General features: G+C 45.3%; 1 gene segment (V, D, J or C); it reads left to right on the top strand.

Moving 5' to 3' along the window:
• Positions 1–7,804: 7,804 nt before the first annotated feature.
• On the top strand, positions 7,805–12,010 carry LOC116630585. The segment is given in 3 exon segments: positions 7,805–7,853; positions 7,957–8,392; positions 11,830–12,010. Coding segments are annotated over 3 exon segments (666 nt in total).
• The last annotated feature ends 113 nt before the right edge of the window (positions 12,011–12,123 follow it).

The raw sequence follows: 12,123 nt of genomic DNA, 5'->3' as shown, positions 1-12,123 counted from the left end.
AATTGACATTTGGGGCCAGGTAATTCTGTGTTGTGGGGATTGCCCTGCACTCTGTAGGATATTTATTAGTGTCCCTGGTCTTAGTTACAAGTACCACTAGCCCCTCCTCACAGTTGTGATAACCAAAATATCTCCAGACATTGCTAAATGTTCCCTTGGGGTCAAAATCATTCCCAGTCGGGAACAACCGATCTAAGGAAAAAAGATGGGCAAAGTAGCTTCTGAGGCCATAGCCATGGGAAAGTGCCTTGAACGTTAGGACAATGTAGGCACTCATTAACTACTGAATGAATGACACATAAGGCAGGGGGTTGCCCTTCACTCTTCCCTAAAAATCAGGGAAACTATGGAAAGGGCCAGGCCCAGAATGAAGAAGGGAGAGCCTTCTCATCCTGCCCAATTATCTTCCATTCTGACACCTCATGTTGAGGTGTTAGAAGATGTATAATTCTGCATCAACCCTAGAACTTCCTCTGAACCTCATCAGAGATCTTAGTCCATATGAAAAACACAACATTTTAGAGCAGAGTTTCCACAATAATTGGCTCACGTGCTGCTATATTTCAGTGAGTTCTCTCTCGTGCATTCTGGGCTTTATCATTTGCACCCCTTCTTCCTGGAAGGGGAAGCGTGAGGGTCGCTAAATAAGGGGAATTATCTAGGATCAACTACAAATTCCCAAATAAACACTTGACACAAAGGAACATGTACCCCTCTGGGAGCAGTGTGGTGATTTTCAGTCAACTAAAGCAGTAGCAGGGATGTGGGGAAAACACCAGGTGATAGTTTCTGGACTTCAGTTATTCCCAAATAACGCTCCTACATGTTGCATGGAAATCACTGAACACAATGCCTGTAATGTAACTGACATTTTGGTTTTTAAATAAACTTTTTTCCTGAGCCTCTTAAGCAAAGATGTTGATATTTCACGGGTTGGGGAATTTTTATCTAATGTAAATTAAAATGAACCTATGCTATTTAATAATATAGCTCTTTAAATAACAATGGCCGTTTGGGTGCTAGTTGAAGACTGGTCGTTTTAGTATATGTGCTGCCAAAGCAAGCACATGATGAAGACAGCTAGAGATGCACATTGCCAAGTATTAGGCCGAGGGCTGGACAAAATGAGAGTGGGAAACCCCAAGGGTCGCTGATGGTGGTGACTGCACTGGCTGCTGGGTGTGGAAGTGCTATGGAGCTGGGTAGATCTGGAGACTAAGGAAAAAAGAAAAGTACAGCAAGTGGAAAAGACTAGGAGAACGCTCCATGCCAAAGGCCAGGAGAATACCGATCAGCGTGAGGTGTCTCTGTACATAAGCATCATGTCCATCATTTACGTGGGTGAACAAACCTGAGGAAAATAATCCTTGCACCATTGTGTGTGAGCTCAGACCTACAAGATACCTTTTGCTTCTGAGATACTGTGAATCATTCTGCGAAGTTGGGCCCTGGAGAATTGGGTTGAAATTTCCCAAATTCAAGAGACACACTTTATGCGTGCAAAACTTCTATCCTCAATAACATCAAGGAATTCTTATTTACAATTAACACTGGACATGCCACAGTGTGTGTGTGTGGGGGGGGTTGTCTGCTTCCTCAGTCACATCCATATGCTATGTGTGGGAATGCCCACATTCCTTTTGCCCAGCAGAAGGGGTTGGTACCTATACTTCTTTTCCTAACTTCAAACACGTGGTGGCCCAGAGGCACGTGTCTGTATTTAATGAATCTGTATTTGTTACCTCTTTTTCCCATGCACATGGCGTAGTGGCCTTGGTGGACTATTTAAACTTGTGCCTGAACTGGGGGCTGGCTGGGCTCCAGCAAATATGTTGACATTTATATTGGCAGAAGCAAGTGTCACTGGCCTCTGAAGGCAATTTTATGATCTTTTCTTTAAGGGAGTCTGTGTTTCCTTTTCCTTAGCTCCTTCAGCCACTTTCCTGGTTAATGCAACGTGAATGACTGGGGCCCTACTGGCTCTTTACCACTCCAACAGAAGGGAAATTTTTAAAGGAGAATTCCTCTCCCTAGAAAGAGATATACTAAATTACTAAAAAACTGAAATAAGCAATCAGGGCGGCAAGACTATAAAAAGGAACAAGTTACAAAGCGTGTGCTTGTGTAATAACCTTGATGTTAACCTGGCAGTCTATACTAAGCTGAATTTCTAATCATTGCCATTAGGCAGAAAATCAGTGTTGGCAAATAGAATGTGATTTCTTGGTAAGGTGAACCCTGGAACCAGACAGGTTTCCTTGAGAACACTGCTCAAGGATGGCATTGGCTTGAGGACATTTCTATTCTAGCTCCATGAAATTCTCTCCAGAAAATTGTATGCAGGGCTCAGCAAGTTTTTTTCTGTAAAGAGCCCAAGAGTAAATGTTTTAGGCTCTCCAGGCAATGCAGTCTCTGTCACAACTGCCCTGCTTTTGCAGCATGAAAACAGGGCATGCATAGGTGGGGGCAGCTAAGTTCCAGGAAACCTTCATTTGCTAAAACAAGCTGCAGGTCCAATTTGTCCCCAGGTCGCAGTTTGTTGACCCTGCTCTAGAACATAAGGAAGGAACCATTTAAATGCCACATATCCAGACTTAAAATGGAATAGTGGTTCAGTTTCAATGATCAGGTGGGGCTTGAAATAAAACTAGTAATCTTAAGAGAACTAGCTCACTGTGGCCTTTCCTTCAAGTAAAGATTTAGGGAGAAAGTAAGAAGTGGGAAATTGGGGATTTAGGGCTGGGACATCAGTGACAGAGAACAAGGCAGAACAAAGAAGAGAATCATAGAGACAGAAACTTGTACCAAAGTATGAGACACAATAAAATTCTGGGAAAGAATGTTTCGATCTGGCAACCAGAGTTCTGGCTTCCATTCTGTCGCTAGCTTCTATTTTGGGGGTCTTTGCACATTAATATCCTCATGTATGAAATGAATACCCACAGAAAACCATGGGGAAATAGGAGAAGTTAACACGATCTTTAATTCACATAGAAGAGTTTTGTTAAAGTGTTAACACAACTAAATTATGTCGCTGTAAGAATTTGCTTCACGATGCTCCATCTTCCCCTTTACAGCCAGATCCTATTTCTATCCCACCAGAGTAGGTGGAGAAGCAAACCTTATAAAAGAAAAATTAAGTTGTCACAGAAGCAGACAGGTGTGTATACCAGCCAAGTTATGGGTCTTCCTTCAGTCCCTTCCCATTCATTCCCACCTCCTCGCCAACCACACAGTACATTCCAGCCCCAAGCCCTTCAGAAGGCTCACATCCCCATTTGTGTCCTAATATCTCCCCCCTCACCAGTTGGTTTACAATGATTTGGGAGTCTTTCTCTTTTGTTAGTACACTGTCCATGCCAAAGTGTCAGTCCAGCCCTTACTAACACCCACCACATTCTGAGCCATCACCCCATCACTGTGTCGCGTAGTTTGCCTCCATCCTCCTTCCCCCACTGGTGCCCCCACTTCCCTGACTTTGTGCTAGGCTGGTCTGGGCTTGCAGCAGCTCCACTGTCTTCTCAATCTATTTCAATCTATTTCACATTATTTACTCTTTTCATTTTCTATTAAGTTACTGGAATAAAGAAAACACACACACAAAAAACGATCACAAAACTGTCATTGGACAAGAGATAGACCAAGAAAATTTTCTCTTAACTCCCATATATTCCTATTATATCAAGAAGGATTCATGGAGTGGAATAATTTTAAGAACTGTTTGCATCAAAGAAGGAAGGGAGGGAGGGAAGGTTCTAGATCTGAGGTCTGGCAGTGGTCTTATAAAAAATAAGATTTTTGATATAAAGCAAATATTCCTAGGTGATTTGTGCTAGGTGAACAGGGAGGAGCACTTTGGTTCCCTCAAGAAGCTAAAAGCACAGGGAAGGGTGTGACTTGGGTAGAATACTTGGTTAGCCCTCATTGGAGTCTGCCTATTTCCAGCCCATGGACAAACCTTTCTAAGCCCCAGGAAGGCCTCAAATGCATGTAGTCTCTTCAATGCTAACTTTCCTACTACAACAAGAGAGTTCAAAGCTGACATGTCTTGGGGCTCCTACCCAGGTCTGAAGTCAAGAGTCCAGAGGAGAGGAGGCTGAGTGGGGCGGGGCCAGCAACAATAACCAGAGCATTTCTGTTAAACACTGGCTGCCCTCAGATCTCGATTCGCTAGGGACGGTTCTGGTTTATGTACACTGCCCTGATATAGTTACTAACTGCCACTTTTCACTCTTAAAAATGTCCCAATTAAAAAAAAAGTCCCAATTTGGTCAATAAATTAGATAGTTACCCTGGTTACACAGCAGGGTCTCATGTGATCACCAGAGCGAGGATCTGAGTCTGCGCTTGACTGTGCGTGTCCCTTCCACGGCTCTCAGCCGTTCTTTTCCATTCCCCACGTTGTTCCAGGTGAGGTAGAGAGACCCACATACTTGCTGCAGGATTTCTGACCTACACAGGAGACACAGAGCCTGGAAATTTAGTCTCTAGAACTGACTTGCTTCAATATTGAAGAGAAAAAAAAAAACAACACACAACTTACCAGCCACCTCTAGGAACATGGAAAAGATGATGGTTTTCATGGTGTTTCTCCAGATGCACTTGTGATGGGAAGAATGAGGGGATCATCCTGTCTACACCCCCCTAACCAACCAATCTTATTTCTAGTCCAAGGTCTCTGGGCAATGGGTGGAGTGTGATAGGAGACACCCAGATACTCATCTGGAAGGGCCTCCATTTTTCAAGCATAGTACATACTGTTCCTGAGTACAAAAAGGAGTATGGGATTTCCAGAAGTAGATTCCATATGGCTAAGAATCACTCATGGTCTTCTTGATTTAAAAAGGTTTTACCCCAATAATGACACAAAGAGCGCTGTACAATGGAACTCTGCACCAGTTGAAGAATAAAATACAAGCGATTTATATGGTTTCTTCTCTCTGTATACATTCCACCTCTTTGATATTTTATAAACTAATTTCTTATGATTCACAATCTATCTTTCAAATACCAACTTCTCTCCTGAGTGTCTCTGAGTTCCAACCACTAATCCTGCTGCAGCGCGGGCCAGCTTATCTAGAGCTGAGTCCATCATAGCTACTTCTTTTTTTTAATTTTTTTCTTGGAAATCATTGCTTTATTATTTATTTTATTTTATTTTATTTTATTTTTTTGGTTTTATCTATTCAATTTATTTATTTAGTTAGTTGATATGTACTGTAATCTCTTATACATTAAAAGTTAGGTACTAAGTGATGTGAGAGATAGAATATGTTTAAATGAGAATTATACTATCAGCTGCTTTATTTTATTTTTTTATTTAAAATCAATTAATTAACATATAGTGTATTAGTAGTTTCAGAGGTAGAGTTTAGTGATTCATCAGTTGCATATAACACCCAGTGCTCATTGCATCACGTGCCCTCCTTAATGCCCATCAACCAGTTACCCCATCCCCCACCCACCTCCCCTCCAGTAACCCTCAGTTTGTTTCTAGAGTTAAGAGTCTGTTATGGTTTGTCTCCCTCTCTGATTTTGTCTTATTTTATTTTTCCTTCCCTTCCCCTATGTTCATCTGTTCTGTTTCTTAAATTCCACATATGTGTGAAATCATATGGTATTTGTCTTTGTCTGACTGACTTATTTCACTTAGCATAATACCCTCTAGTTCCATCCTCGTCATTGCAAATGGTAAGATTTCATTCTTTTTGATGGAAGTAATATTCCATTTTGTGTGTGTGTGTGTATACCACATCTTCTTTATGCATTCATCTGTTGATGGACATCTGGGCTCTTTCCATATTTTGGCTATTGTGGACATTGGCTATAAACATTGGGGTGCACATCATAGCTTCTTCTTCCTATTTTTCCCAAATCAGTGCAATGGAACTTCATCTACATGGTTAATCAAACTTGAAACATGGAAGTCACCCTTAACTTCTCCATCCACCTTACTCACCACCTATATTCAAATATCCAGTCTTAAAATTTGTACCCATCTGGAAGATCCTTGACTTGTCTTTGAAGATTCTTGACTTATCTTTCAAGTGAATCACTTGTGCCTTCGTCGGGACCACAGTCTACTGAAATAGCACTGTATATACTTTCTTGTTTTTAGATTTACTCTCCTTCAACCAATCCTCCATACCGCTTACCAGAGTGGTCTTGCTAAAATGTGAATGGACCCTGTCATTTTCCTGCTCAAAACCCTTTCAATAGTCCCATATTGATGTCAGGATACACTAGATTCCTGGGCACGGCATTGAAGCCTGTGTGCCTGGACATTCCATGCTGAAAATGCCTCTGTGCCTTCCCCACACCCTCACCTGCTGAAGTCCCACTCATTCTCCCGGTCTCTGATCGGGGAGAATCCTGAACCTCGCCTGCACTCTCCAGCTCCAATCAGGCCTTCTTGAGTTTTCTTGTTGGCCTTTATGTTTCTTTTATTACACTTACTTCCAATTATATATTAATTGTGTGAGTATTGTGATAAAGTGGGGGTGGGGGTTGGCACTGGAATGTCCTAGCCCAGCAATCCAGTAAACCTCTGGGTGGAAGCTTATCCGGAAAGGCTCATGCTGTTTTAGAGTTAAACAGAGGGCTGGAGATTAGTATTTGAGACTCCCACTTGATCCAGGTTTGGGGGATGAGGAAGTGAGAAGGTGAGTAGATGAAATGATTTAGCCAAATAAAAACCAATTATATTTTAACCTTCCTAAAACATACACTAAAACTCTCCAAACTGGATGTTATCTGAAAACATATCCTATCACTCCTATGAGTCTAGAAGCATTTCGAGGATGAGAACATCGCCTTACTCACAAATGCTTGCTGAACAAACTAGCATAGCCCTTGCTCTCCATGCTCCCCTCCACTCCCTCCAGAGGACGGGAGGCAGATGACCCAGAGGAGGTTAATGTGCTCCTCTGACCTCTAGGAGGAGCTGTGACTTCACTGAAATTCCCTAGGCTGGTCTGGGAGGAGAAGGGAGGCGAATGGGGGGCGGGGGGCCTAAGAAGGACGAGAATGCTCAGGCATCAGGGTTTGTTCCAGGGTCAGCTTGAAAGATGGTATATGGACAACCTGGACACTAAAATCCAGTCCACAGCCTCTATAGCACTGTGTCTACAGTCTCCGTGGTTCACGTCCATTAGGACCTTTTGTTACTCTCCTGGGCTGCTTCTGTATGTGTGGGCTCCATGTTCAGGCTCAGCACCCCAGATAGGGGAGATGCTCTCTGGGGGTACCGGTTGCAGTAGATTTCTCTCATAACCTCATCAGCACCCAATGAGGGTGCTTTCTACCCAGTTAGCATTAAATTCCTGTGTCTTAAAATGATGCACAACTGGGGAAAGGCTCTGTAAGCCAAGCAAGGTGGCCTCTCTGCGTTACATCAGGATGAAGCTTGAGTGGGATTGTCCTGGCTCCATGAGAGGCAGCGTGGGGGGACATCTGCCCAAAGGGAAGGAATGTGTGTCTGATCAGAGGAGGTGCTCTCAAGTGGAAAGAGGAAGGAAAGACTCAGTTATTCATTCAGGTGGGGGAAGAAGCTACTAGCAAAAAAACAAGTCTCTGAGAAACCTCCTTGAGGCAGCTGGGGGACAGACCTATTACTCTGCACCTGCCCCTGTGCATTCAGTCCTGCCACGCCAGTCCACACCCAGCTCGGGGCGTTGGGGGGGAAGAGGGAATGTGAGCTGCGGAACTGACAGGGGCGGTGACCTCACCAGCAAACCCTCTGTCAGGGCGGGGGGCCAGGAATCTAAGCAGAGAGACACCGAGTCCCTTCCGGTCAGACACTGCCATGGGCTGCAGGCTCCCCTGCTGGGTGGTCCTCTGTCTTCTGGGGGCAGGTAAGTCCTGGGAACAGGTGGGACATGTCTGTCTTCAGGCTTCTAGCTTTTTTCAGGGAACTGCATCCTAAAACTCTCTAAGTTTGATTTCTTGCTCCCACAGTCTCCATGGACACTGGAATTACCCAGATACCAAAACATCTGGTAACAGGGACGGGGAGGAACGTGACCCTGGAGTGCAAACAAAATCTGGAACATGATGCTATGTACTGGTATAAGCAGAGCGCTCAGAAGCCACCAAAGCTCATGTTTGCCTACAGCGATCATGAACTCGTAGAAAATGAGACTGCCTCCAGTCGGTTCTCACTTCAACGCCCAGACACCTCCCAGCTGGACCTTAGCATGAGCCCCGTGGAGCCCGAGGACTCCGCCGTGTATCTCTGTGCTAGCAGCAAAGACACAGCCCCGCACCCTCAACTTCTCCCTGTGCACAAACCTCCTGGGTCGAGCCAGGAAGCTGTGGGGGGCAACCAAGGCTCAGCTCAACATTTCCTGGAGGACCCCAGACAGAGATCCCAGACCCTCCTGCTGCCTGTCAGGTCGCTGGATGCGGCAATGCTGAGTGCCCGGCACAGACACCCATGGCCTGGGGCCTGGCTCTGCCTCGGTCCACACTGTGCCTGAGCTGAATGCAGGCCAGAGACGGTCCAGCTTCATTCTTCCGAGCAGCGTCCAGTCTGCAGGTGGCCCTTTCATGAGCCATGAAATCTTTCATGAGCCACTTTACACTCTGACCACAGCAGGGCTGACACGTCCCCCACCAACAGATACATTCCTCTGACTTTTCCGTCCACCCATGGGAGACCCTGGACCTCAGCCCCAGCCGCAGCTCCGAACAGGCCCAGCCCTTTTCCAGAACACCTCCCTCCCTCACCACCTGGCTCTGTCAGTTCCTACCACTGAAGACGATATTCCCTCATCAGGCCTGGATCACTGTTCTCCAGGTGACTGTCTGCTGCATGTAGGGGGACTCAGCTCCACACAGCCTTCTCTTCCTCTCAGCTTTTGACACATTCAGGCCTGATCCTTTTTCCTTCTGTCACTTTAATCCTCATTCTTCAAGTCTTCACATCTGCATTATCAGTCACAGAGTCCTTTGCCCCTGCATTGTTGCTGACAACAGGCAAGGGGGAAGGCCCCTTGACATTTCAGAGCAGGACTGTATCCTCGGGGCTGTCCATACTGAACTCCGTATTTCCTGGCATTGCCCCTTGCAAAGGCCCTCCATCCTGCACAGGCCATCAGACCCCAAGGGCTGAGCAGAGCCCCTTGTCCTGGGGAGTCACATGCTTGCACTGACACAGAGGCTCCCTCCTCCTTCCTCTGGGGGGCGCTCCAGGGAAGTGGGTGTTGCAGGAAATGCTAAGACTGTCTAAGAACTAGGGGAGCTCAGAATTCTCCTCCTGTTTCTGATGACCAGAGTCCTGAGCTAGGAGAGGACTCATTCCTGTCCTGAGCCTGCCATGAATTCCTGGCTCTTGTGTTGGGTGATTTTTAGTCTCTTGGAAGCAGGTGAGTCCTTGGGAATTGCTCATCTTGGATTCACCCAAGGCTCTTCTAAACCATTTCCTTATTCAATCTCTGGCTTCTTTCTCCTCCCACAGGACACACAGAACCTGAATTCAGGCCGACTCCCAGCCACCAGGTCACAGAGAGGGGCATGAGAGTAATCCTGAGGTGTGACCCCATCTCTGGTCACTTACTCCTACATTCGTACAGACAGATCCTGGGGCAGAAAGTTTCTAATTTGATTCTACAAGGATACTCTCCCGGAGAAGTCTGAAACATTCAAGGATCGATTCTCAGCTGGAAGGCCTGATGGATCATTCTCCACTCTGCAGATCCAGCGCACAGAGCTGGGAGACTCAGCCACGTCCCTCTGCGCCAGCAGCACACATACAGCCTTGCAAAGACACCTCCAGCCTGCACACAGACCTGCATGTTTCTGCCTCTTTTCTACCTCCCAGCATCCCTTTCCGGTTGGACTTGCTTTTTCAGCTGTCTCCAAATACACAAATATCTGAAATTAAATTACCAAAGTAGGATATCTTTGGCAGAAATGGCCAGGGGCCATCTTTTGCAGAATCTTTATGGACACTGTAGAGCATGTCTGTGGGCTCCAGTGATGGGAGCTTTGTTGCCCAGGAAGTGACCATCCAATGACTTATGTTTTCTCTTTACCTCCTTTTGCATCTTGGATTTTGTTTTGTTTTAATAGATTAGAAAAAGTCATTCCTTTTAAAGATTTATTTATTTATTTATTTATTTGACAGAGAGAGAGACAGCGAGAGCAGGAACACAAGCAGGGGGAGTGGGTGAGGGAGAAGCAGGCTTCCCACGGAGCAGGGAGCCCAATGCGGGGCTCGATCCCAGGACCCTGGAATCATGACCTGAGCCGAAGGCAGACGCTTAACCACTGAGCCACCCAGGCACCCCAGAAAAAGTCATTTTAACTCATATGATGGAGAAATGATTGCAAAAGAAGGGCTTTGGTATTTGCATGAGAGTAGAGAGGATTTCCAACCATACATCATCAGAAGGACATGCAAGGCAGCAGGAGAGCCTGAATTATCCATGAGTCTTTCTCATAATTATATAATTAGTCTTTTTTATTACCTGATGTAATAACTCATGTGATAATGAGTGAAGAGAAGAGTAACGATGGAGTCCAGTATTGGGACACCACTTCAAGGCCAACAGAGGTCTAGACCAACAAGAGAATCACCAGAATCAAGCTGGGAGGGCAGGATTAGAATTCAGGAGCAAAAATCAAGCAGCGTCTAGAAGCAGAGCAGGAATGAACTTGTCACCTTGAACTTGACATGGGGCAGCCCTATTAACTGTCTGGGTTTGAGTAATACCCTAGTATTCTTAGAGAGTTGGAGCAGGAAAGGTAGAGTGAAGACTTCAAAAGAAAAGAATGGATTTCCTCATAATAAGTCAGGATGAGCTCAAGTAATGACTAGGAGGGAAAAAAGGTGTGAGCAGATCCTATATGAAATATTCATTTACTCAATTACATCCAGCACCACCATCCTCAGGGTTAGAGAATGACTGTCTTAGTGATATGAGTTCCCACACAAACTTGTAGACCAAAGGATCCCATTTTACAGCTAAGGAAATGAAATAATGGGTATATAATTATGGGATCCAATTTTTGTTCACATACGGTGTCTCTCAGAAGCATCTGACCTTACAGAATGAAAAAAAGGTCCTAGTAAAGGTTTGGCTAAGGGGCTAGCTCAGATATAACACCTGTCCAGCTGGGGTGATGTTCTCTAGGATGTGGTATGATTTGAACAAATGGGTGAAAGATGGGACAATGTACTCAATCCATGAATCCAGAAGCCATAAGTTGGGGTTAGGATGGATATCCCTCTCATCATCACTCCCAGTGATCCAGTTGAAAATTCATACTTTGGGGAAAATTCATACGAGGGGAAACCTCTACGTTTAGGGTCTTCTAGAAAACATGATCTGATTCCTGAAGAGAGCGGGGGAGGAGGGATGGATGCTTCCACCACAGGACATAGTAACAATCCCAGTGAACCTGAAATTAACTGTGCCTGGTCATTTTGGGCTCCTCTTTCTGGGATCCCAGTAGGTAAGAATGGAGGTACTGAACTTGATTATCATGAGGTGATAGTTACTGCTACACAGTGCAAACAGGGAAAGGTTTACCTGGAATTCAGGGAACTAGTTCAAGCATCTCTTGGTACCTACATTCCTGGTGATAATGACAATTTTGCAATTGCAACCATCTTGGCCTGACAAAGTAAAGGCACTGAAGGGGCTCCAAACCCTCAGAGATGAATGTCTGGGTCACCCCATCAAGCAAACAACTTAGACCACTGAAGTGCTAAGCAAAGTTGGAGAAACTCTAGAATCGGTGATGAAGGGAGATAATAAATATCAGTTTTGGCTTTGGGTATCGTACTAGCCGCAGACCTGTAGCCCTAACCCGATGTTTGTACAGATTGCAGCTGGCCACCACCTTGAAGACCTTATTATTTGGACTTGAAGCAAAGCAAGGGGTGGACTATATCAAATCCCTCTTCTGTATCACTCCCTGTCTTCTTGGCCTCACCCCTGATTCCAGCCACAACTATTTCATGCAACTACTCCAAGCAGACATTGACCAGTTCCATAGCAATTGAACCTCCTCTTCAATATGGACGATGTAGGGATGCCTGGGTGGCTCAGTCAGTTAAGTGTCTGCCTTTGGCTGAGGTAATGATCCCAGGGTCCTAGGATTGAGCCCCACATTGAG

Source organism: Phoca vitulina, unplaced genomic scaffold (genome assembly GCF_004348235.1).
Source record: "Phoca vitulina isolate PV1807 unplaced genomic scaffold, GSC_HSeal_1.0 scaffold4, whole genome shotgun sequence".
NCBI classification, from domain to species: domain Eukaryota; kingdom Metazoa; phylum Chordata; class Mammalia; order Carnivora; family Phocidae; genus Phoca; species Phoca vitulina.
Note: the sequence above shows the minus strand (reverse complement) of the source record. Positions and strands in the feature narration are given on the sequence as shown.